Source organism: Podarcis bocagei (genome assembly GCF_964188305.1).
Source record: "Podarcis bocagei genome assembly, chromosome: 6".
Taxonomy (NCBI): Eukaryota; Metazoa; Chordata; class Lepidosauria; order Squamata; family Lacertidae; genus Podarcis; species Podarcis bocagei.
The window spans coordinates 34390482-34417635 of NC_138130.1; the positions used below are offsets into that span (position 1 = coordinate 34390482).

The 27154-nt window shown below is 44.7% G+C and overlaps 2 protein-coding genes and 1 long non-coding RNA gene across 4 annotated transcripts in view; 2 read left to right on the top strand and 1 right to left on the bottom strand.

The window, feature by feature from the left end:
- SLC9A7 (solute carrier family 9 member A7) overlaps positions 1–2378 on the bottom strand; it is a 50154-nt gene extending 47776 nt beyond the window's left edge. For both annotated transcript variants that reach the window (XM_081199226.1, XM_081199225.1), the window contains exon 1: positions 1853–2378. In XM_081199226.1, the coding sequence (XP_081055352.1) occupies positions 1853–2105 (253 nt within the window). In that variant the 5' untranslated portion in view covers positions 2106–2378. The remainder of the gene's footprint in view (positions 1–1852) is intronic.
- Positions 2379–2605: 227 nt separating this feature from the next.
- On the top strand, positions 2606–4291 carry LOC308589797. Its single transcript, XR_014009484.1, has 2 exons — positions 2606–3214; positions 4056–4291. It is a non-coding gene; the product is annotated as an uncharacterized lncRNA (long non-coding RNA).
- A 4328-nt stretch (positions 4292–8619) lies between these two features.
- Positions 8620–22619, top strand: RP2 (RP2 activator of ARL3 GTPase). Its single transcript, XM_081197595.1, has 5 exons — positions 8620–8875; positions 15581–16246; positions 18818–18932; positions 20365–20450; positions 20973–22619. Exons 1-5 carry the CDS (start codon positions 8738–8740, stop codon positions 21054–21056), a joined length of 1089 nt encoding a protein of 362 aa, XP_081053721.1. The 5' UTR covers positions 8620–8737; the 3' UTR covers positions 21057–22619.
- Positions 22620–27154: the final 4535 nt, after the last annotated feature.

Here is a 27154-nt window from a genome sequence, read left to right on the forward strand (position 1 = left end):
GCTTTTCTCATTTAATTACAGTACTTAGCAAAAAAAAGAACAAGTTCTCTGTGCAGCTTACAGAAAAGTTAAGATCATAACAATGTCCAAATTAAACACAAACGTAACATCTAACAGACTAAAGTACAGCAGCAGAATGAAACCCAAGTAAATACAACAACAGGGAACAATAATAGTGCAAAAGATATAAAAATCAGATCTAAAGTCAGGGATCATGGCATCTGTGCATTGCAACTTTGAACCATTTTAGAAATCTGATATAAAAGAAGCAGCAAATGGAACAGCTCCAAACCAGTATTTACTTAATTTCATCACATGACCACACACAAGGATTTAAGGTGCATTGGGTAACCTTGCCTGGTGCAGAGTTTCAGCACAATCAGGAGGGAGCCAGGAAGCATCAAGGGCCAAAGATTAAAAAAACAAAAAACACAAAGCTAGCAGGCAGCCAAGCTTCCAGCTAAAGAGCATGAATGTTTAAAGATGTGTCTAGTCTTCCTGTACAGAGTCCAAGATAACAACAACAACAAAATTATGCCCAGTTTATTCCCAGTAAAAAAATAAGGGAATCCAAAAGTAGCACATGTCAGAATCTTGCTATCAAGACTACAATTGAAATGTTTACCGTACAGAAATTTAACTTCTGCACCACCATGCACATTACCAGTTCAATTAGCGAGCAGCATTAAAATAAGGCCTGAAGGTTTCCTCAGGGGACATTTCAGCATGTCATAATAATGTATCTCCATTAAGAAAAGCGACACGAAAACATAGTCTACATCTCTATTTTTTTCCGTTATGTAAAAAGCAACTGACATTTGGCCTCTGTCCCACTCCCTATGACCCTAAACAAGCCTGCAAACCACCATCGTAAGAGGCAAATTATGTAATGTGCATTTCAGAGAGGGCTTTTGCATATGCAAAAGCCCTCTCTGAAATGCACATTACATAATTTGCCTCTTACGATGGTGGTATATATGGTGGTGTGTATAGAGAGAGAAAACAGATGATGCCCAAAGCAATTTGACCTTCTATTCCCCCATTAGCTTGGAAACGCTGAATTAGGAAATAGCAGAGGCCTGGCTAATTGCACACATTTCGAGGGATGCTCATTCTTCTTCAAGGAGGTGCAGGTTTGACTTGAGAAGAGGCTCACACATGTGCATCTGCATTTATCCAGACCCTGGGCCTTGAGAAAACGATGCCAGCAAGACACCACAAAACAACCATATATCTGAAGACACAGAAGAAAAAAGCAGAGGAGGTATGGAGTCACATCCACCAGGCAAAGAAACGATTGGGGGGGGGGTCCAAGCAACCAGAGCAAATGCCTCCTCGCCCATCTAATACCCCACCATGTACCCCCCACCCTGACCTCCACAGAGCATCCTTTTGCCATAGGCACAGTCGCTGTTCCCGCCCCTTTGGAATCTAATGCAACTCTCCTCCTCCCGCCTCCACAGCCAAGGGCAGGTGGAATTAGCAAATCGCCTTGACATTCATGGCGCTTCCACAAATAAATAAGGTTTCGATGGAGGGGGGCGGGGGAGACACACACAAACGCGCGCGCAACATACAGAAGAGTTTTGTGTCATCGTATATGAAGGAGAGAAAAAGCAAGGCGAGGAACGGAAGGACCTTGCAAGACACACGCAAACGCACACACTCCCTCTTCTGCTTACAGGATTTGATGCAAGTGTGCTAACAAGCCTTTGTTCGCGGCAGGCGCTTGCATCAAAGGCGATCTCTATCTCGCGCGCACACACCCATCTCTTTCCCCATTCCTGTCCTTCTCCTTCCTCCTTCCTCCAGGACCAGAAAGAACCAAGCGCGCGCGCACCCCCAGCCTCACCGTAGATCATGGCCAGGCCGGTCTCGTGGAGGAAGCGGACGCGGCGGTGCTTGAAGAGCCAGATGGTGAGGATGGTGAGCGTGAGCAGCAGGATGAACGTCAGGAGGCTCACGCTGTCCTGCCGGTGGCTCTCCTCGGCTTCTTTCTCCGTGGCGATCTCCTCCAGGGCGCTGCTGCTCCGCTCCCCGGAGCACGGCCCGGGGATTCGAAGCAGCAGCAGCGAAAGGAGCAGGAGCGGAGGAGGGCGCGTCATGCTGCTGGGGGTGCTGGGGCCGCCGCCGCCGCCTCCGCCGGTGTTTCTTTCCCCGGCCCGCAGCAGCTGCGCACCGAGCCGCCCGCAGCCTCTGCAATGTCTGGCCAGCCTCTTACGCTCGCTCAGCCTGTGGCCGCCAAGCCAGGAGCAGCAGCCTCATCCCCAGTGGCGCGCGCGCCGCCGCCGACAGACTCCGCCTCTGCGCGGGTCCTCTCCGGTAGGCAGGCCCCGGCAGGCAAAGTTTGCCGGCTGCTGTAGTCCTCGCTGCGTTGCTGCTACTGCTCCGTCTCTCGCCGCTGCCGTCGCCGCCCCGCCTCTTTTAAGGCCTGCCACGCTCCCAGCTGCGCGGCTGCGGCGGCGGCGTCACCTCCTTGCGCTCCCGCACTGAGGCGGGATTTGCGCCGGCAGCGCAACCAGGCGGGAGAACGGCCGTACCATTGCAGACAATATATATATATTTTCCGGGGGAATATCGTGTCCGAATGCTCCCCGCGTCTGCTGCCTTGGAAAGGTCTGCTGCTGACTGTTGTTGTTGTGCTTAATTGGGCGAGAGTTCAAGAAGCATATTCGATGTAAGGCGCCCCCCCCGCCACTTCCTGAAGTGGTGCAGGCCATGCTACCGCCTCCTTCCGCAGCCAGGGTACACCACAAGCTGAGTAGAGAAAGCTCAAAGTCCCTTGAGTTGCCAGAGGGTGAGCGTCCAGTTCTTGTCGATGCTGCTCTCTCAGAAATTGCAAACCTAGAAGTGAAAAGGGAGCTTAGTGGGAAGCTTGGGGTTTGGGGCTGCCGCAACGCCTGTTCCATTCTCAGTGTCCCTCCAGCAAAAAAACAAGAGAGCCTTTGTGGTGTTGTGGTGACAGTCTTGGACTAGTACCTGGGAGACCAGGGTTCAGATCTTCACACAGCCATGAAGCCCGCTGGGTGAGGATTAAAACCATGTACGCCACCTTCAGCTCCTTGGAGATAAGGTGGAATATAAACGCAACCAATAAATTAAAAATAAGTTGCTGTCCAGGCTTTTTTTTCAGCCAGAACTCGCTGGAACTCAGTTCTGGCACCTCTCAGGTGGGTGCCATTGCCATTATAAGAGAACAATGGAGGCGTTCATGGTGAGTTCTGGCACCTCTTTTTCTAGAAAAATAGCAATGTGTATGCTGGTACAGAAACACTAGGCATCCTTAACTCGAATGCACCCATTGAGTACTTTCCAGGTAAGTCTAGATAAGATTGTGCTTCAGGAGCTGGTGTGGAGTAATGTTTGCACATAGGTAAGATTCCAGATCAAATTCCACCGCAACTATTGTCTCACTTGATGCCTTAACAAGGCCAGTCAGCTTCAGCCTTTTATCTGCAATATGAGGATAGTTAAACTGAGACCTGCCTTATAGGGTTGCGGTAGGGATTACTGATATAATGTATGTGAACTCTAAAAATTCCTATCGTGAGTTTACGGGGGAGTTCTACTATCTGATGCCGGAGTCCTCTCTTAATTCCTGGATTCAGCAAGTGTTAAAATCTAACTGGTTTTCATTGTTGGATTAGCCAGGCAAGGGTCATGGTGACCAAAGAGTAAGGTATCGCAAAGGAGATGGCAGTGAGAAAGACAGAGGCCAGTGTGAGAGAGAGCTGGGCTAGAAGCAGATTGCAGGCACAAGCCAGAAAGTGCGACCATGCTTGACTTCTGCTTGAATCCAAGGCTGCGACTATGGGAGAAGCAAGACATCTTGGGGTGTTAATGCTGTGAGCCCCTTCATTTAAAAACCATGTATCATAGATACCATAGTCTCCACTATTCCTCATTCCAAAGAAACTGAATTCTGAGCAAGCACCTGGAACCTCTGGAATTTCGCACCACTTTGAGATTATTTATTATTATTGTTTCATTATTTGTACCCAACCCATCTGACTGGGGTGGCACACAACATTACTATATATGTTTCTTTTTTCCAGCACTCTTTGGTGCAACCTCAAGCCAGCCAAGTACATTGCAGAACTTCATATAAATGTCTGTCACCTCCCATATTTCATCTTAAGACTGTGACTTAAAGCAGACTCCATCTTTGGCTCCAAAAATTTTCCACCCCTCCCTTCCTCTTGTTTTGTTTACTTTCTAGCCTAATGAAGCATTGTGGAGAATTCAAAAGCTTGCATGCTGCCACATTGGCTTACTAAAGATACTGCTGTAATGTGGGTTTTGACATTTTTCTAATAGGTCAATTTGACCACCTTTGCTTTCTAACTGAATGCTAAATATTATAGGAAATCTGAGCCAGATTATTATTTATGGTGTAACTGTTTTCACACATCCTCTCCTTTTAGTCCCTTGATATTTTGTACTGTCAACAACTGGGATAATTAATTCCTTGGAGTCCACTAGCAGCATTTCCCAAAGAGAACTGCAATGTTTACCATATATTCTGTTGGGTAAATATTAAGCAAGGTTATTCATTTGTTAAACATGTTAATACTATACATGTTTACTCAGAACAGGTGTGAGGAACCTGTGGCCCTATCAAATAATGTTGACGCTCCAGCCACCATGGCCAATAGTCAGAGATGACAGGAGTTCAAGTTCATGTGGGGAACATATTCCCCTTGCCTGTCAACTGAATACAGGAGAGCTTACTTCTCACTAACTATGCACACAAAAATGGGGTTGTGTATCCATTGAACTCCATTTGTTTAGGCTTGCCTAAGCCTGTGCGAAATCAGGCAAAAGAAGAAGGATACAAAATAGTGAGCAATTCATTTTCCCAGTGGCTAGCACAATAGACTGAATTCTGCACTGCAACATGGGAACACAGGGAATCAGTCCCATAAGCTCTTCATTTACAAATTGATCTTACTATTACATGTTTCCATATCCCTGAATGATGATTCCAGAAGAACAACTATTATACACATCATACAATTACTGCCCACAAGCAACTGGTATTCAGAGGCAAACCACCTCTGGTACTGGTGGTAGTACACAGCCCTCAGGACTAGTAGCCCGTGATGGCTTTATCCTCCATGAATTTGTTTAATCCCCTTTTAAAACCATCCGAAGTTGGTGGCATCACTACATCCTGTGGTCACAAATTCAGTGGTGCCTCGCAAGACGAAATTAATTCGTTCCGCAATTCTCTTCGTCTTGCGGGTTTTTCGTCTTGCGATGCACGGTTTCCCATAGGAATGCATTGAAAATCAATTAATGCGTTCCTAGGGAAACCACCTTCAGGCCAGGTCCGGGGACAGTCTGTCCCGGGACCTCTTCTGAAGGCTGGGGGGGGGGACAAGGGCTTTTCTTCCCACCCCCAGCATTTTAAAAAACCCTGGGACAGCGGAGGACTTCTCCGCTGTCCGGGGGATCTTAAAATGCTGGCGGGCGGCATTTTAAAATCGCCCCGGACAGCGGAGGACTTCTCCGCTGTCCGGGGCGATTTAAAAGCCCCTGGGAAGGCAGGCAGGGGGGAGCAAAGACTTTCGCCCCCTGCCCGCCTTCAGAAGGTGTTCCCACCCCCCCGCCCGGCTTCGCAGCAGCGCTACGAAGCCCGGCAGCTGGGGCAGCTGTTCCCACCCCCCTCCCCCCTTCGGAACATCGTTCCGAAGTGGGGCGGCTGGGGCAGCTGTTCCCGCCCCACCTCCCCACTTCGGAACAGCGTTCGGAAGTGGGGCGGATGGGGCAGCTGTTCCCGCCCCACCTCCCCCCTTCGGAACATCGTTCCGAAGTGGGGCGGCTGGGGCAGCTGTTCCCGCCCCCCTCCCCCCTTCGGAACATCGTTCCGAAGTGGGGCGGATGGGGCAGATGTTCCCGCCCCCCTCCCCCTTCGGAACATCGTTCCGAAGTGGGGCGGCTGGGGCAGCTGTTCCCGCCCCACCTCCCCCCTTCGGAACATCATTCCGAAGTGGGGCGGCTGGGGCAGCTGTTCCCGCCCCACCTCCCCCCTTCGGAACATCATTCCGAAGTGGGGCGGCTGGGGCAGCTGTTCCCGCCCCACCTCCCCACTTCGGAACAGCGTTCCGAAGTGGGGCGGATGGGGCAGCTGTTCCCGCCCCACCTCCCCCCTTCGGAACATCGTTCCGAAGTGGGGCGGCTGGGGCAGCTGTTCCCGCCCCACCTCCCCACTTCGGAACAGCGTTCCGAAGTGGGGCGGATGGGGCAGCTGTTCCCGCCCCACCTCCCCCCTTCGGAACATCGTTCCGAAGTGGGGCGGCTGGGGCAGCTGTTCCCGCCCCCCTCCCCCCTTCGGAACATCGTTCCGAAGTGGGGCGGATGGGGCAGCTGTTCCCGCCCCACCTCCCCCCTTCGGAACATCGTTCCGAAGTGGGGCGGCTGGGGCAGCTGTTCCCGCCCCACCTCCCCACTTCGGAACAGCGTTCCGAAGTGGGGCGGATGGGGCAGCTGTTCCCGCCCCACCTCCCCCCTTCGGAACATCGTTCCGAAGTGGGGCGGCTGGGGCAGCTGTTCCCGCCCCCCTCCCCCCTTCGGAACATCGTTCCGAAGTGGGGCGGATGGGGCAGCTGTTCCCGCCCCACCTCCCCCCTTCGGAACATCATTCCGAAGTGGGGCGGCTGGGGCAGCTGTTCCCGCCCCACCTCCCCACTTCGGAACAGCGTTCCGAAGTGGGGCGGATGGGGCAGCTGTTCCCGCCCCACCTCCCCCCTTCGGAACATCGTTCCGAAGTGGGGCGGCTGGGGCAGCTGTTCCCGCCCCACCTCCCCACTTCGGAACAGCGTTCCGAAGTGGGGCGGCTGGGGCAGCTGTTCCCGCCCCCCCTCCCCCCTTCGGAACATCGTTCCGAAGTGGGGCGGATGGGGCAGATGTTCCCGCCCCACCTCCCCCCTTCGGAACATCGTTCCGAAGAGGGGCGGCTGGGGCAGCTGTTCCCGCCCCACCCCCCCACTTCGGAACATCGTTCCGAAGTGGGGCGGCTGGGGCAGCTGTTCCCGCCCCCCCTCCCCCCTTCGGAACATCGTTCCGAAGTGGGGCGGATGGGGCAGCTGTTCCCGCCCCCCCTCCCCCCTTCGGAACATCGTTCCGAAGTGGGGCGGCTGGGGTAGATGTTCCCGCCCCACCTCCCCACTTCGGAACATCGTTTTAAAATGCTGGGGGTCGGCAGCGAACGCTCCCGACCCCCAGCATTTTAAAACCTCCCCGGGACAGAGACTTCTCTGCTGTCCCTTGGAGATTTTAAAATGCTGGGGGTCGGCAGCGAACGCTTCGCTCCCGCCCGCCAGCATTTTAAGATCGCCCGGGGCAGGTGGGGGGAAGGCAGGCGGGGGGGAGCAAAGACTTTTGCCCCCCGCCGGCCTTCAGAAGAGGTCCTCTTCTGAAGGCCGGCTGTGGGCGAAAGTCTTTGCTCCCGACCGCCAGCATTTCCCTATGGGCTTTCGTCTTGCGATGCAAGCCCATAGGGAAATTCGTCTTGCGAAGCGCCTCCAAAACAGAAAACCCTTTCGTCTTGCGGGTTTTCCGTCTTGCGAGGCATTCGTCTTGCGGGGTACCACTGTTCTTTTAAGTACACACTCTGTGAAGAAGTAGATTCTTTTGTCTGTACTGAAGCTTCTAGCTTTCAGCTAAAGCAACCACTGCTTCTTTATTCCTTATTAATATACAGACAGCCTAGTATTTTAAGGTTCGTAGGCCTACTTCTGAGGAAGCAGCATAGGATTCCATTGTAAGTTCTATTATGTGAAGGCTGCAGTCCTTTCTTCACTTACTTGGGAGAAAGTCCCAAGGGGTTTACTTTTGAATAGTGGTGTATAGGATTGCACTCCTATCTGCCTCCCATTTAATGTGAAATAAAACCTAATAAGATTGAGGGAAGCAATGGGGTGTGGTGCCCTTGGCCACAAACTCTGTTTAGTACACAACCAAATGGCAGACTCTTTATGCTATAAACTTTACAGCATCACCCACAACCCTGATAAATGCAATAACATTTTCTTAACGGAGGCCATAAAATAATTCCCAGAGCACATTAGTTATTGGGCAGGGCCAAATTTTGGGAGAAAATGAACAAGCACTTGGCCCTGGTGCCTTTTGCCAAATATGAGCCTGTAGTTGCAGCATACCTGGGCTACATTTAACATACACACCTGCATCTGAGCATGTACAGCGTTCACTCCCCCCGCATCCATCTCCAGGGGATATTTCAGACCCCAAGGCATTTCTATTTAGAATCATAGAATTGGAAGGCACCCCAAGGGTCATCTAGTCCAACCCCCTTGCAATACAGGGATTTATTTATTTTCACGCCCCGAAAGACAGCAAAGTGTGACGAACAGGAGGGGCGAGTCATTCCCCCATTATTATTTTTTGAGAAAAGAAAAAAAAAACCACTTCTCCCTCTGCCTCCAGGCTCAGGCAGGGGAGGAGGAAGAGGAGAGCCTCCCGATTCGTCAACGAGTCCGATTGACGGCCCCGACCCGAGCCGCCGATAGGCTGCCGCTCGCCCATGGGGGCGGAGCCTCCTCCGTCGCCCTGGGAGACGGGCGAGGTTGAAGCCGGAAGCGGGCGCTTAAAGCGGAGGGCGGGGCCAGGCGAGGCTTATTCGGCTAGCGGGAGCCGCGGCTGGGGTGGTGGCCGCTGCCTTACGCGATCCCGGAGGCGGGCTGCGCGGTGTGGCCGGAGGAGGTGGTGAACCGCCATGGGCTGCTTCTTCTCCAAGCGGAGGAAGCAGGCCAAAGAGCCGAAGCCCGGCGGCGGCGAGAGCGGGGACGGAGACGTCGCGGTGCCCTCGGAGGCCGAGAAGCAGCCGCAGTACAGCTGGGACCAGCGAGCCAAGGTAACCCTCCGCCCTGCCGCCCACTCCCCGCCAGGGCCAGCTGCACGCGCTTCTGCTTCCCTCCCTTTCTTCCTCCCCCGTTGCTTCTCCCTTGACTGCACGCGTGAGCCTCCTTTCGGACGTCCCTTTCTCCCCTTGGGGCTCCTTCCTTCCCCGCTGCTTCTGCCAAGGATGCACGTGTGAACGCCCTTGGAACAGACACGGGTCGGCTTGGGGTGGCGGAAGCCTGGGTGTTTCCTCCCATCGGCTCTTCCAAGTGCCTCTTCGGGAGAGGGTGGGTGGAAGGAGCCACACTTCTTGGATCTGAGCGTGGGGGGGTGATTTTGCAGAAAAATCTGTATTTAGACGCCCTTCCGTAGGCTGGGGTGGTGGTTGTGGTCCAAAATTGCTCAGGTACTTTAATGTCCTTAATGTTGTGCAAGCAATTCTGCTACGTGTGGACTTCCATGTCGCTCATCATGTGTTTTCTTCGGCGCCTCTCTGCTGACGTCCCGAGTTCCTTTCTTTTTACACGTCTTCTGTCTTTCGTTACTCTTCCTTCCTCTCTGCGTGTACTTCCTTTTCCAGCACGTCTTATCCTCTTACCTGCTTAAGGAGCAAGCTCAACATCACTTAGCGCATCCCTTTCTTATCCCTAAGGAAGGTGGTTATCTAACTCCTTAAATCTGCCCTTACTATGCATAGTAAGTGTTGTGGGATCCTAAAGACTACAACAACGGGTTGTGGAATAAGCTGTTTTGTACTTTTCACTCTCATCAGCCTGCCAAGGGTATTTCAAATCATGCCACCAATCGATTTGCCTTTGAGGTACCTCAGCACAGCTTGTGTTTGGCAGCTGATACAGTTATCGCTCTAGGATTTTGAGCAAAGAGGGAATCATTGTAATCTTGTGTATCTGATTGTAAAACATAATGGTTTCCTCTTATTTCATCCCTCCTACCCACCACAACCCCTTGTGAATTGGCAATGAGGGTGCAGGTAGTAGCCAAGGCAGCTGTTTCCCGCAGAGGATTCTGTGCTTGTTTGCTAACTAATTGCATTCTTTCCACAACACTATGTAAGCCGCACTTTGAGGTCGCATACACTTTATTTTCCTGGCTCCCTAATTATTTTTTGTTTAGATGGTTCTGTGCATTGGGTATTTCAAAATTTAGAGGTAATGTAACACTTGACTCATGTGCTTGGTGGGTGGTGGAGGTGATTTCAACCGAGGAAGCTTTTCTGTAGTTTTTGACTCAACTTCCTCCTGTGGTAATGAAAGAAACTTCCCTTAAACAGCATAGTTTGCAATTTGATAGATCTCATACTAAGGAGTCTAAAATGTTTCTTTGTATGACACCATCGTTTTTTTTAGTCCACTGTCCCCTTGGTTCCATAAACTCATCCCCTGTACCCCCCGCCCTATAAAAAAACTTTATTGAGAAAAGTGCTTTGCATGATGTGCTAAGGAAGATAGCAAGACAATAAAATTCTAGACAGTAAAATGTGAAACGGTGACAATCATTTGCACAATTACTGTATACAAAATCCAATTAAACTATTTAGTTTCATTCAGCATAATTTATGCATTTAAATCAGTGATACCAGCTTTTCAAAGCCTGATAGTCATTTACACCTCTAATCATTTACACCCCTGGTAGCCCCTAGACCAGGCATCCCCAAACTCGGCCCTCCAGATGTTTTGGGACTACAACTCCCATCATCCCTAGCTAACGGGACCAGTGGTCAGGGATGATGGGAAATGTAGTCCCAAAGTATCTGGAGGGCTGAGTTTGGGGGTGCTTGCCCTAGATTCTTGGTGCCTGCTCCCGTCAGCCATCCCACTGCCCCCTTGGAGAACCACTGTCCTACATAGGATGAATCCTCTTATATGTTAGGGTATGAATTGCTCCCAACTTAGATATGGAAATGAAACACAATTCCATTCTTCAGAGTGACAGTGTCCTTGAAATAAACATGCAGTATGCTGTTGAAGGTTGGGACGCGGGTGGCGCTGTGGGTAAAACCTCAGTGCCTAGGACTTGCCGATCGCATGGTCGGTGGTTCGAATCCCTGCGGCAAGGTGAGCTCCCGTCTTTCGGTCCCAGCTCCTGCCCACCTAGCAGTTCGAAAGCACCCTTAAGTGCAAGTAGATAAATAGGTACCGCTTTCTAGCGGGAAGGTAAACGGCGTTTCCGTGTGCTGCTCTGGTGCCGGTTCGCCAGAGCAGCTTCGTCACGCTGGCCACGTGACCCAGAAGTGTCTGCGGACAGCACTGGCTCCCGGCCTCTTAAGTGAGATGGGCACACAACCCTAGAGTCGGACACGACTGGTCCGTACGGGCAGGGGTACCTTTACCTATGCTGTTGAAGTGATCAGGTTAAATATTAATTGGTGTGTTATTTCAAATGTCATTTCATTTGAAGTTATTGTTGAGCTTGATTTTCCAATATCTGCCACCTTGCATGCTTAGAGGTGGGGAATCTGTGCTCCTCTAGATATTGCAAGACACAACAGGCTTAGTCAGCATGGACAGTGGTCAGGGATTATGGCAGTGCAGCCGAGCATCGTCTTGAGGACTGCACTTTCCCCACCTCTTGTCATTAGGCCTGTCTGTTCCTTTTCTGAGACTGCATATAGCATATGAATGCCCATGTGTTTCAGGGAATAGCCCTTCCTTTTAAAGAGAGTGCCTAGGTAAACTGTACTAATTCCCTGTGCTATCACTATTCTAAAGCATTGCAGACTTACCTGCAGCAGACTTAAATTTAAGGTTTATATTTATATTTAACCATGGTCAAATGCCCTTGTCACCTAAGGCTCTTAAGTGGATTAAATAAAGCCACCAGTTTAATATGTTTTAAAACGGATGGTGATGGGGGAGGATTGGAATTAAGGCAGATGAGGCTGCTTGATGAAAAGGACTTGTAATAAATACTGCACAGGTGCGACCTGCAACAAATATTGCCGTGTGAAATACTCCACCTCAAATTTCTAGATACTCACTCTCTTTCTTCCACCTCAGTGTCCAGGCAATGTTCTGAATCTATGTTTAGACCTTGTTGGGTTGTTTTCATAGCTTGCTTAGGTCTGCTTGCTTAGTTTTTGTTTTTGTTTTGTACTTGTGCAAATCATGGTTTCCTCTGAAAATGCAAAGTGGTGCTGTTTGGGCTATATGAGGACCTGCTTTTTGAGAATTAAAATCTCTCTCTCTCTCTCTCTCTCTCTCTCTCTCTCTGTAGTATGTGTACACACACACACACACACACACACACACACACACACACTAATTCAGGGCTAGTTCTGTATAAATTTTCCTAGTGTCATCTTCTCCAGCTCTTCTATAGCAGGAGTGAGCAGACCAGCCTTGTCAAATCTACTTGGTTTTTTACTTGAACCCTAAGAACAGGGGCTGGGGGGGGAACCAGGGACATAAGGAGAAGGCATGTAATCAGAATTAAAGAACTACAGGCCTATGAGTGCATACTGAGTCTAGGAACTGAGTTGGGAAGAGCGCAGAGAGAAGAAACTACATGGTAAAGAGCACAACCGGATGCCTTCATATGCCTCACAGCAGGTGCTATAACTCTACAACAGATGGATACCAACCAACATCTAAAAACAAATTAAGATTTTAAATCAAGTCCACTCCTTGTTAGCTTTCTTCATTTCAGCAGCCTAATTTACATAAAAATACTATATTGTAGACATTGTTCAATAATTGGGAGTCTGTAGCTCTTGCTGATCTACTGCAGATCCCTGCGAGATCTACCAGTAGATTCTGATCTGCCTACTGCAGCTCTTTAGAATATATGGTTTGGCATTAGCAAGAGAATCATAATCTAATTGGCTATATTTCAAATATAGCTAGAAAATCAAGAATGTGGGTGAGCCTTAATTTCAGATAATTTTAGGTCCTAAAACTCACTTTATTGAAGGGCTTGTGTGAATGTAGATGAAAGTAGGTCAGGTTTTAGTCTGCCTGTAACCACTTTTCAAGCGTTTCCTACAGGTACATTTCATACATGAGGCAAGAAAACCATTTGTAGTACAGTAGATAGTATGAACTTGTGGTGTTGTAGCTATAATTTTTAATTGGTTTGGATTTGATATCCCGCCTTTCACTCCCTTTAAGGAGTCTCAAAGCGGCTAACATTCTCCTTTCCCTTCCTCCCCCACAACAAACACTCTGCGAGGTGAGTGGGGCTGAGAGACTTCAGAGAAGTGTGACTGGCCCAAGGTCACCCAGCAGCGGCATGTGGAGGAGCGGAGACGCGAACCCGGTTCCCCAGATTACGAGACTACCGCTCTTAACCACTACACCACACTGGCTCTCTGGTTGCCTGTTCTTTTAATTCTCTTGTGCTCTGCCAGAAGGCTAAATAAAATATCTGGTATATGAGCATGGAATGAAGTAGGATGGAACAGGTCACACACACTCGTGCAGTGCAGTTACAGAGAACAGCATTACTGGGCAATCCTGAGTTCGTGACATGCCTTTGTATCTTTTCTTGTCCTGCCTTGCTCAATCCTGGACTATCTATAATTTCAACATTCACAATACACTTTTAAAAGCATTTTAAAAGCATATTTCAGGGCAGAACAAGAGAACTAAAACGTGTGACAGTTCCCAGCAATATGTGTAACTTTGCTTTCTGGGCAATTTTAGTTCCACTTGGGGCTAGAAAGAAAACTATGTACATGTTTCTGCATGTAGTGTATAAATAGAACATTTCACAGCAAAAATACTACTGTGATGTGACTTGGGAGTTCCCCCCCCTTTCTGATCAACTTCCTTTTTTATAAGGGATTTAGTAAATAAACTGAATAGTTATTTTAACATAGTTATGTTACCTGGGTTTAATAGCATATGTAGGGATCCCTTTTAGAAAAGGTTTAGAGTTGCAACTTTGAAGTTGCCTTATTTCAACAAACTATAGTTAATGTTAACGATGGTTTGTCACAATTTGGATGTCATGGAAAACAAAGCAAAACATTCCAGACTGCTTCTTAAGACTATACAGAAGGAGCAAGGCTTACTGTGGCACCATTCTTCTATCACCAATGTTTGAAACTCCACATTTTGCGAAAGGGAATTTCATTAGCATGAACAGTTTCTGAGCTCTGGGGTGCAGTACTGCACCTAAGATTTCAGATTAAAACTGCAGAGTGGAAGGAAAGGAGGACCTTTTTCTGTCTTCCCACTTCTAGCTACTCTCTGAAGACTGGAGAAGAGACCCTTTTAAGAATATTAGGGGGGTGGGCAGGGGAAGGGCTAGACCGTGTGAAAAATGAACATAATATTTTAGCTGCAGTTCATTCATTTTCAGCTTTGTAGTCTTACTATATAAAAAAGCGCACCTAGACATTCCATTGTTGTGCCCAGATGCTAGGTTTAAGGTGCCATTTAGCTCCTAGCTTTCATATCTCAGTTTCTAACACTATCACCAAGTCACAGTTTAGTGTTTCGTGTGAATGAACTTTTTCAAGTCGATAAGAACTGCATTCTGCAAGTTACCAATTTGTGTACCGTGCATTATGGTAATATACAAATGTTAGATTTAGTATCTAAAAGTCAGTTTTACTTTTTGCTCCTTGAAGGAATTGGGAGGAAAATGAATATTTGAGGAAGTTAAACTAGATTGCAACAGTGCTTCAACTGCATTCTTAACATTACCAAATAAAATGGGGAAAGAAGACAAAAAGGAAACAAAGCAGCTCTTAGCATTTGGCCTTCAATTCGCTATGACACCAGGGAAGAACAAAAATGATGGCATGAAATGCAGCCTGAATAGTCTTGGTTCTACATGGATGCTTCTGTTCCTGTACTAGATTTGAGTGTGGTTTTTATTTTGAGAGTCTTCTGAAAGGTGATTTTTAATCACTCTTGGTATAATAGACCAGAATATGAGTATTCTAAGTAAATAGCAGGTTTAAAAAGCACTTTATTTGTATTCTGTTTCTGGCAGTAATACGACTTGCTGGCTAATTTTATTAAATTATTATGTTCTGAATTACCTCAATTATCTGTTGACGTTGTGGATGTGTTGTAACTTGGCTTGCTATGTATAGCCTAAAGTTACCTAACTATAATATACTCCCTAAAAACAGTAATCATTCTTCTGTCCTTTCCTTATTAAAGTTAGTCTGGAGTATATGATGGTGCCCTATGCCAGGTCAGATCTTCGGTTCATATAGCTCAATATTGTTGATACTGAAAGACAATGGCTCTTCAAGATTTCATGATGGAGTATTTTCCCCAGCCCCCCACCCCCCCGGTGGGGAGGGAAGGTGGATTGAACCTGTGATCTCTTGCAAGCAAAGCATATGCTCTGATGCTGAATTACAGCCCCTCCCCAGCGTACATATTTAACTGTAAACCTTAGCAATTCTGTTCTGCAAAAGGTTATTCTATCAGTGAAAAGGCATCACTTCTGTGTGTTCAGTTTTATTTCATGGCACAACTTCATATCTGACTGGTTGACCATTGTATGCCACTTGTACATTCATTGGCAACAAAAATCAGTCCAAAAAGAATCTCTTTCCTTGCATCTCTTAACCTTGAGTAACAGGAACAGTTGCTTATATAAATAACAGAGAAAATATTACTTTGAAATACAGCAATGTCACAAAAGAAGTAAGTCATTCACCACAATGTGCTAACTTTCTCTTAGGGATAGCTTATTAAGCGTATTGTCTTGCTACATGCCTGTGCTTTTCTTTCAGATTGATCCCAAAGACTACATGTTTTCTGGACTCAAGGACGAAACAGTAGGACGTTTACCTGGGAAAGTTGCAGGGCAACAGTTTGTTATTCAGGACTGTGAAAACTGCAATATCTACATCTTTGACCACTCAGCTACAATCACTATTGATGACTGTACAAACTGCCGAATATTTTTAGGACCTGTGAAAGGGAGTGTGTTTTTCCGCGATTGCAAAGATTGTAAATGTGTAGTGGCTTGCCAACAATTTCGTACCCGGGACTGCAGAAAGATGGACGTCTTTCTGTGCTGTGCCACCCAACCCATCATTGAATCATCTACAGGTATGAAGTTTGGGTGTTTCCAGTACTACTATCCAGAGCTGGCTTTGCAGCTGAAAGACGCAGGGCTGAGCATCTTTAACAATACATGGAGCAATATCCATGATTTCACACCAGTATCGGGAGAGAACAACTGGAGTCTTCTAGCTGCGGACGCTTTAGTTCAGGACCATGTACCACTGCCAACTGCTGAGGAACTGAAAGCTGTCAGGATTTCAACGGATGCCAACAGGAGCATAATTCCAGTTACGCAGGGTAGACGTCCAAAGCACAGTGAAGAATCTTGCCTGGCAGTATTCTTTGCTGGGGATTATACAACTGCCAATGCTAGAAAGTTAATTGATGAGGTAAGAAACACACGGCTGTCTCTCACATCTTGACTTGTATTTCTTAAAAACTATGAAACCTTTCTAGAGACGTACGTTTAAGTGCCAAACTACTCTTTAGTTTCTAAATGGGTGCTAGGAAGTTGTACTTGGTATAGCCAAGCTATTGCTCCGGATTTATCCGTTTTCCTATATCCACATTCACTGTGCAGATAGGAAATTTACTGTGAGGGTGGGGTGCTGTAACTTCATCCTGTAGCGTACTTATTTCTTTTAACCTAGCCATTGGAGAAAATTCATCAGGTTTGGATAAGACCATGGATTGTGTCCAGTTAGCTTGCATAAAAAGGCTATGATCAAGAAAATTATTCCTGTTTATTGTGGTACCTCAGGTTAAGAACTTAATTCGTTCTGGAGGTCCGTTCTTAACCTGAAACTGTTCTTAACCTGAGGTACCACTTTAGCTAATGGGGCTGCTGCGCTGCGGCCGCACGATTTCTGTTCTCATCCTGAAGCAAAGTTCTTAACCTGAGGTACTATTTCTGGGTTAGTGGAGTCTGTAACCTGAAGCGTCTGTAACCCGAGGCACCACTGTATTCAGTCATTAGCTTTACCTTTGTCCCCCTAGTGAAGGAAGGGTCTCTGATGCACTGTATGGGGAGTGGGACTTGAAGAAGATTGCCTTGCTGGAAGGTTCTGCCGCATCAAATAATTTTCCATAGAGCACCATTTCATAGAATCATAAAACCATAGAATCTGAAGACGTGGAAGGGATCCAGGAGTCAGCTAGTCCAACCCCTGCAATGCAGAAACCTTAGCTATACCATTTATATACCACCCCATTCATCTGTGGGTGCCCTCACATTTTTCATTTGTGCACTTGCCACAGTGGCTTATCACTTTGGAACATAATAGCTGTGGATAACCTGAGGTTCAATAAAATGGGGAAGAAGCATAGGAGCCAACTCCTTGGGCCTAAGTTCCCTTCGCCCCACCATAAAATATTTGAGGGGACCGTCTCCTCCCATGGTTGACATGCATTGCATTCAGATGTGGGGCAGAGCTTACCTGCCCCCCTCCCCACTGCTTTATTCCAGTTCCCACCTCTGGGAGGAAGCATAAAGAAACAAAGGTGAAGCAAATGACTGAATATTATAAACAGGATTTATTTATTTTTTGCATATATTGCTTATATCGCTGTCCATACTGTATTGAGTCATCTAGAACGACAGGGAACCTACGCAAGGCTGTTGTTTGTGGACTACAGTTCTGCCTTCTGGCTGTTGTTTGTGGACTACAGTTCTGCCTTCAATACAATTCTGCCAGACAGGTTATTTCTTAAAATGACCAATTTGGGTATACATCAGAAGATCTGTCTGTGGGTAAGGAATTTCCTGACTGATAGGCCGCAGACAGTGAGAATGGGACCTTACTATTCTTCTACTCTAGTATTAAGCACAGGAGTCCCTCAGGGATGTGTGCTAAGTCCCTTTCTCTATTCCCTGTACACATTTGATTGCACCCCACTGTATAAGTCCAACACAATCATCAAATTTGCGGATGATACAACAGTGGTGGGGCTCATCAGTGAGAACGATGAGACTGCTTATAGGAAAGAAGTACAGGGGTTAATTCAATGGTGTAAAGAAAATAATCTTATGCTTAACACCAAAAAAACCAAAGAACTCATAATTGACTTTAGGAGAAAGAAAAGTGTATTTTTACCATTGCACATAAATGGCGAGGAAGTGGAGAGGGTTGGTAGTTTTAAATACCTGGGCATTTATATCTCGGAGGACCTCTCATGGACTGTAAATATTAATATGGTTGTGAGGAAGGTGCAGGGGAGGTTGTATTTCCTGAGAATGCTCAGGGGACTGAATCTATCCCAGCACCTACTTCTGTCCTATTATCATAGTACCATTGAGAGTGTCTTAACCTATAGTATATTATCGTGGTATGGGAGCAGCTCTGAAACGGATAAAAAAGCTTTACAGAGAACAATTAAAATTGCCCAGAATGTTATTGGGCTCCGACTACCAACCCTGGATGAGATCTTCACGTCTCGCATTTTGAAGAAGTCACATAATATCCTGAGAGATCCCACCCATCCTGCTCACAACTTCTTTGAACTATTGCCTTCGGGCAGAAGATATAGGACAATGAAAACACGAACCACACGCCTTCTGAATAGTTTCTATCCAAGAGCTCTGATTGCACTAAATAATGATCTCAGTGCCAGTTGCAAGGTTTAGCAAGCAGAGAGTAGGAAGGAATGAGATAGGTTTTAGGTTATGTTTTAGGTTTTAGGTTATGTTATGCCTTAATAGGTCATGTTATATTCTGGATTATGTTATGTTTTATAGATTATGTCTGAATAGGATGAGAGTGTCGGAGATACGTGCAAATGTATATGTGAACCCGGTCTTTGGGTGGGTGTTTGATTTTCGTTGTTGTGTATACTGTGTATATACGGACAATGACAATAAATGTATCTATCTATCTATCTATCTATAGTCTTTATGGAAGCAAAATGGTATGTTAAGTAATATTTAGTTAATTTATAAGAAATTCTAATTCTTGTTGAAATAGATGACTGGCAAAGGCTTCTGGCTAGTGCAGACTAAAGAGGTTTCCATGAAAGCAGATGATGCTCGGCGAGTGTTCCAGGAAAGAGCGACTGAATTTATCCCTTTAGTTGAAAAAGGTATGACTACTCCAAAAAACAAACCCTTCCGTTCCTTTAAATTTACTTAATAAAACGATTGAAGTTGTATTCTTTGATACACATTTTAAGTGTCATAAAAAACTTTTTTTAAAGGACATAAAAAAGCACAATAACCATAATCTCACATTGAGAATACAGTTGTCATTAGTTCTTACATCTAAAGTTGAAAATATGAGTTGATATAAGCCCTCCAGAAGTCCAAATAGGTATCTACAGAAACAATATGCATCATACATTGAGCTTGACAGGGTGCCTAATTCAAAGGCTTTTGATAAACACAGCAAAACCTAGGGGTCAGTAAGTATAAATATGCCTTATATTGCTCTGTAGGAAGCCCATCTGGCCCTGGTGCTTTCCTGGTCTTCATCATATGTTTGACATTCTTAATTTCTTCCATCTGCAAAGATTTTGCAAGATTTTCCTTTTGTCGCATATCTACAGGAAAACCAACTGCAATAAGAAGTTTTGAAAATCACAGCCTATAGGAACATTTTCATCTTTATAGGAACATTATCCTTCCCATAAAAAATGGAGTAATACTTCTGAAACTTAATTTATTTCTTTTTGTGTTTTATAGACCATATTATGTCCACCTCTAACCAGCAGGATAATGCTCACTTTTTTTGTTTAAAACAGAAAGTCAATATTTTGCCTGGTCTTTCATGCTTTCCTAATATATTTGCTGCTGAAATTGTTGTTGGTTTAGCAAATAAGGATGACAAAACCTTTAGTTGCTTTAGTGTAATGTATTGTTTTCCCCATGAAGTCATTGAAGCACTTTGATTTGCATGTTTAAATATATCTTTTGAAGAAAGACTTACATAAAGGAGTTAAGATATTTACCAGTTGCTTTGCTAAGCCCTTCTACATAAGCATTTTCTTTTTCAAAAGGTAAACCTAATATTTAAACAGGTATTATTGTTTCTCAAACATGTATTGCTGGTCAAAATGTACCGGTATGTTAGTTCATATATTTAGACTTGAGGGAATGCTGTTGTATTCTCTCAAACTTTGGGGGGGTTATTGTCTTGTTTGTTAGTATGTTATGTGTTTTTATACTGTAATCTGCCCTATGATCCTTGAATGAAGGGTAGTATATAAATAATATAAAATGAATATATAAATATTTTTTTTGTAAAAATTGTGATTAGGTGGCTGTTTTTCTGTAGTTTCACTGAAACCTCATTCTGGATTGTTGGGGCAGTAGTGTTAGCAGAAGAAAATAGTTGGGAGTGTATAGAGAGGTTCTGTGTAGGTTTCAGACTTCTGGTGTAACACTAGACTTGTTTTCTGAGATACAGCTTTTTCTCTCAAGGACTGCTTCTGCTCTTATTGTGAAAAGAGTGCAGATATTTTCCTTGGGCCAAATATCTGAAAATTCCTAACGACAAAAATACTATCTTTTTCTTAGGTCCCGTTGTTGCGCTAGAGTTCTGTGGTGACGGTTCTGTAGCAGCGTGCCAAGACATTGTTGTTAATGTCTTCAGTGGAGCGAAGGTGAGTAGCAGCACAGGTTCTAGAATTTTCTAGAACTATTGGTATCATTTGCCAGTTACTTTAGTTATTGAAATATAGTTATTCACAAGAGTGCTTGATTCTGAAACCAGTTTGTTTTTTAATTCAATGCTAACTTTCAAAATTAAAACTACTTTTTAACACTTTATCCCCTCCTTCATCCAAGGGGCTCGGGGCAGCATATGTTTCAGCCCTTGGCGAAAGGCTTAATAGAAGCATAGTGACTTTTCCAATGTGTTTGCTTAACCACAGCCTGCAGTATCCAAATTGACAAACTGTGGTTAATGATAACTATGGCATGTTTGAAACAAGCCAACTACAAAACATGTTTCTCTCACTTTGGTATTACTGTTTTATCCAGGATTTAAGTTGGCTTTTAACTTGAATTGACTCAGTAGTAGGAGTGGCTTAACAATATGATCCAGTTTTTAAAAAATAGAATCTTGTATAAAATCATCTGGTTGAGGGCATGTTAGTGATTTTCATTTTCCTTTTAAACTACAGGTTTTTGTATCGGAGGACAAGGCATCGGCTTCCAGAGAAGTAGACAGCTTCTATAATTTTGCTGATATGCAGATGGGAATGTGAAGTAGACATAAGCATCTTATTGACGGTTGAGATGTACTTTAGGTTTGTATAGCACTCAGTTGATAGTCGGACACTTTGAAGAAAAACAAGAAGTTGCCTTTACAAAAAAAAATTAAATGCATCCAACAAATAAGATGCCACATATCAGATACCTTTATAAGCTCTTTAGTGCTCACCTGCTTATGTCCAATTCTTTCTTGCATATAATGTTTCAATGTTATAAGACTGGCAGTCCGTTCAGTATGTTTGGTAGAATTTAGGAGAGAGCCGGTACACACGCGCTTTGGTTTTCGTCAAAATCAAAACTTATTTGCAACCAAGTTCACTCCACAGGTACCATAATTAAAACTTTTGGAGGTGATCTGCTTTTACAGAATACAGAAAATTTTGCTAAAGTTATACACACACCTTGATTTTTCAGTGGGAACGATCTAATGTACTTCACTCACACTGAAATCAATATGGCTGACTTTGGATTGTTCCCCTTGCATGCAAGTAGCAGAGATGAGAAATTACAGCTTAATTTTTTGTGCTAAAGTCTCAGGTTCTACACTGACTTAAAGTATATTTAGTGGCTACACTTTAAATACTCAATCACTGCAGAAGTGCTTGCAGAAACAGAGCTAGTATTCCTATAGGGGACTTAGTACCTCTTGGTACTGAGCGCTGCTTTGAATTCTTGCATGAAGAGTAATTTTTCCAAATGTATTAAATTTATGAAAAGCAGGGTGAGCTTCCTTGCATAAAAATCTAAAGTGGGAGCTTGAAAATTCTGCTTTTTGGTTATCCAAATCTGCCCTGAACTTGAGTGTTGATGACTTCACTCTATTTTTTTTGGTGTCATCTCCAAGCACCTGTTATAAATGTTAACTTCTATCTCAAATGTTGAAGGAGGATGCATCTGCAGGACTTTGCGCTGGTTTAGAATATCAAAATAAAGATGAAAGATAATGCAATCAGGTTTACGCATTCTGAGTGCAACACGATGGCTTCGAGTACAAATCATGTCTCTTGGCTATGCTTAATCTGGAAGGTGGCATGTTAAGTACAAAGTAGGTGTACTCAAAAGACTAATTATACTGAAATCTGTAGAAACCGGTGCTTTATACAAGCTGTAAAAAGAAATAATTTTCTTTCTTTTTCTTCAACTGTATAAATATGTGCTATATGGAAATAAGGGTTTTATCTGCTAGAATAGTACTATATGCTGGATAAAGACAACTTAATTTTTACCTGAAGCTTTAACAGGAAATAACTTTTAAAATCAGAGGAAATGCTCTGCAATGTGTAGGGAGAGATAATTTGTCAAATCATTGAAGGTTTTTAATAACATTTCTTAATTTCTTTTTATACTGTCAACATTGAAGGATTCTGTGTAGTTAATTTCTGGATCTTTGTGAATTATTGCTTATTCTTTATAAGGTAAACTGTTCAGTTAATTCATTGGCATCATACTACAGTAAGTGCTTTATCAGGGTTTTGTATGTTTGTTATGGCTTTTATAATGCCTTTTTTGTCTAGCACTTGTAAAATGTGATTTATAATAAATATTTAAATGAAAAAGCCCTGTAACTTTTTAATTAAAGATGTAGGGGTGTGTGTCATGATCTAAACTAATCTGGTCACGGTTGTGTAACTAATTTAATTGGTCTCATTGCCGCCCTCTTGTCACTTTATTTAGCTGAGCTTTGTCCTTTAAAATTTGAAGTTATATACTTCATGTAGCAACTGATAATGAGCTGGATCCAGACAAGACTGAGCCAGGACACTTTCACAACAGGGCTTCTTACTCTCCCACTATTTCCTTTTAAAGGCCTGACAGGAAGGTCCAAACAGGGCCAACCTTAGAGCGGGGAAGCCGGGTGGTCCCCCTGGGTGCTGATCAGAGGGGAACACCAGACTGAGCTCAGTGACTGCATTTTTTAAAAAAAGTATTATCTGCAGTGAGATAATAAAAAAAAGCAAGCGTATATAACCGTTTCAAGGTTCGATAACTACAAAAATGATATAATTTCAGTTAGTTTTAAAGTATGTTTCTTTTTTCAGTTTGCACTTTTTTACCTGGCACAAAGGATGTCAGTGGAACATAGCATTATTATTATTTTTTTGAGGCAACGTTGCCAAGCACTTAGCACCTCAAATACTACAAGCGCTGTACAGTGGTACCTCTAGATACATACTTAATTCGTTCTGGAGGTCCATTCTTAACCTGAAACTGTTCTTAACCTGAAGCACCACTTTAGCTAATGGGCCTCCCACTGCTGCCGCGCCTCCAGAGCACGATTTCTGTTCTCATCCTGAAACAAAGTTCTTAACCCGAGGTACTATTTCTGGGTTAGTGGAGTCTGTAACCTGAAGTGTATGTAACCTGAGGTACCACTGTATAATAATATTAAGCTGTAAGAAGTCAGCTAGATAGGTCTTTATGTATATACCGTACTTTTCCATGTATAAGACGAGGTTTTTTTAGTATGAAAAAATGTTCAAAATTTGGGCTCGTCTTATACACGGTTAGTGCAGAGGGGTGATGGGTGATTAGTTGCAGCCGCGAGCAGGAGGTTGTCAGCGGCAATTGGATGGGTGATTGGTGTCTTTGGCAAGGGCTTCTTTGGATTGGCTGCTGCTGTGTCCATTGGGTCGTTGATTGGTGGCTGTGGCAAGGTCTGCTGTGGATTGGCTTCCACTGCGGCAATTGTGTGTGTGCTTGGTGGCTGCTGCTGGCGATCGGGCAGATGCTTAGTGGCTTTTGTGATGTGTGCGATTGGCAGCATTTCAGTCCAGTGAGTGATTTTTGGCATTCCCCCAACAAAAAAGTTCATCAAGTATGAGCAATCCCCCCCCCCCAAAAAAAGCTTAACAACTTTGGGCAAACTGCCCCCCATTTTCTTAAATTGGAGTCCCCCAAAATAGGGGACATTTTATACACGGAAAAATAAGGTGTATATATAAAAGAGACAAAAGTAATGGATATTCTGAAATAATGAATGCTTATCAAAAGACAGGAACTGCTATAAAACAGCTTTGGCTTGTGCAAACTGTGGCACAGTGGCTGAGAGAGCAATGTTTTGAGCAATGTCCTCCTTGGTGGATAGGATAGCAAGTGATGTGAGCCTTTCATCTGCCATGGTAGATCATGAATACATTTCAGTAATCCTCGCTTTTCAGAAGCTACGCTTGCTGCTGACAACTCGAAGTGTCAGGAGAAATTATACTGCTATCCAGACGTTTGGGAATACGAAATTTGTTTCGCTATAATGGATTTACTGCAGGGCATCTTGTGAGTTTTCCAGGAGGCAGCATCTGATGGCCCAGCTCAACACAAATATCTGCACCGTCAATATCAGAGCAGTTGCCATTTGTGAGATCCATATAGTGGGTGGTAAGCTTCTCTTCTGGTAGCTTTTCAAGGCTGTACGAGAATCTCCGTGTGAGATTCAGGCTGCTCAAATCACACTTCAGCTGAAACATGAGCGGAATCAGAGTGTAGAACTGCTTGAAAATTTCTGCTAGACCATTGCACTCATAATCATGAATCTGATGCTCATACTCAAGATGCCGCATCTTGCAGTACTTATGTGGGGGCTCCCCAAAAGTGGAATTGACATCAAGGACCTCTTTTGCTGTGATAAATGACTCCTGCATCACTGCTTTCCCTATATAATGAGATGAACTCCACACGTTTCTTCGTGAGGGAAGGAGCAGTTGTGATGTCCATTGTAAGGCATCGTGTAGTTTTAGTTGCAGTATATACGTGGAACATATCATACCTTGATATCAAGTCCATCAGTTGGCCTGCTAGGCACTGTGCTTCATGGTAAAGACCTGTGTTTGCTTGAGGTGACTGCTAGTTCCATCAGAGCATCATAAACTTATTTTGTTTTGATACTAAATAGGCTTCATACTGCCTTTATGAATTTTGTCAGTGTCTACTCAGGAACTTCATAGTGAGGTTGGATTCATGGTCTTTTAGTATCTGCCACCATTGAACAGAGAATAGCATAACAGGTTTGTACATCTAAAATTCCTTCTTCCTTACTGGAGCTCTTATTAATCCTAATTTTTCTACTTAGGATTGCCTTTTGCATCCTTCTATTAAAGATTAAAGAGCAGCTTCGTCACGCTGGCCACGTGACCCGGAAGTGTCTGCGGACAGCGCTGGCTCCTGGCCTCTAGAGTGAGATGAGCGCACAACCCTAGAGTCTGTCAAGACTGGCCCGTACGGGCAGGCGTACCTTTACCTTTACCTATTAAAGAGTTGGTCTTTAATGAGTTTAAGCAATGTTTCATCCCGGTTGTTTCTCCAGCACATTTCCTTGGAGATGCCATGTTGATAATGGACTCCAAGTACACATCATCTCAGACGCTTCCAGCACTAAGAGCTATCAAACTTGATACATATTACTTTAATATGGAAGGTGTATATTAAAGTGAAATATCTGATCTTACTCATACTTTCCCTCGGATAAAAACTGAAAATTATTGTTTGGAACTTAACTGCATGATAAAAATGTTCAAGACAATATAAATTCTCATTGTGGCAAAACTGGTTGAATGAGTAAAAACCATATTCTAGAACACCACTGCATAATAACTACAGTGGTACCTCGGGTTAAGTACTTAATTCGTTCCGGAGGTCCGTACTTAATCTGAAACTGCTCTTAACCTGAAGCACCACTTAAGCTAATGGGGCCTCCTGCTGCTGCTGCGCCGCCGGAGCACGATTTCTGTTCTCATCCTGATGCAAAGTCCTTAACGTGAAGCTCTATTTCTAGGTTAGCGGAGTCTGTAATCTGAAGTGTATGTAACCTGAAGCATATGTAACCCGAGGTACCACTGTACTTACTACTGTGTGTTCTGGTCAGAGCTCCTTTTCAGCATACAGGCTTCATATAGATACCTATAAATAAAAGTGATCCATCTGTTTTGGTCCCTTAAGTATCGCTGGTGAATAAATTGCTGCCCACCCATAGATGGTGTGGCTATATAACCCAGTACACAACTCTGTTAGGTTTATGCTCAAAGAAATGTGTAGTTAAGTAGCCTTCCAACCTTTCCACCAAGCAGCCACTTGTGAGATTTGTATGCATTGAAGTGAGAATATATTTACTATATCAACATGGTCTTCATCCAGGGGAAATGTCTACATTAGAGCCCTTTTTACACAAAGCCAGGCCTCAATTACACTTTTTACTATTCAAAACTTGAAACTATTCAATACTTCAACCCAACAGCAATATGTGTCAACTACAAAGCTTTGTGGTTGGCTAGCTAGCTTTGTAGTTGGTCAGAGGTAAAGATGGCCAACAAACTTTCCAAGATCATTTGCTGTAAGGTGGAAGTTAGGGATCTACTGCATAAGTGCCTAACAGCTTGCAGTATGATTTCATCAGTGGAGAACTGTGGTTCATCAGTGATCACAGCTGCATTACATTCTCTTTTAAGTGAATTGTCCAGGTTAGGTAGCAGGCTTTACCTCAAAAAAAAGGTGAAGTAGACATGGGGAATCTGCAGCCCATAGGTCAGATTTGGCCTACCGGGATTCTTAATTTGGCTTGTGAGACTGTTTAGCCTCAGCTATGCTCACTGCCTCACATCTGAGGTGTTGGATGGGTAAAGGCATAGTTCAAAGGAACACCTGGGAGCCAATTATTCCTTTAAAAGCTTCAGAGTTTGTTGCCAAATGTAAACACCACTGGGAACAGCTTCACTTAGGAGCTGCCAACTGGAGCTGATCCCTATAGACTGCAAGCTGCATCGTCAAAGGATGGCTTGAAAGAAGTTTAAACCAATTCATGTCATCACTCCATTTTTGGATGCCTTTGAATACCAGTTTCTGGGAATCACGTAGGGAAGGCACTGTAGCTCAAAGGTTCTCGGTTGTGGGCTTTCCCTAGGCATCCAGCTGGCCACTGTGAAACATTTTTTTCATGTGGGGATTGGAACCTAACTCTCACCTACTCTACCAATTTTTTAATTTTATTAAAAGCTGGCAGTGTGGATACCTGTGTACCTGCAGCAGTGTGTATGTACCTTGATCTGCTAATTTCATTTTTCTCAGCACCCTATTTCTTACAGCTATTATGATCACACTTCTATAC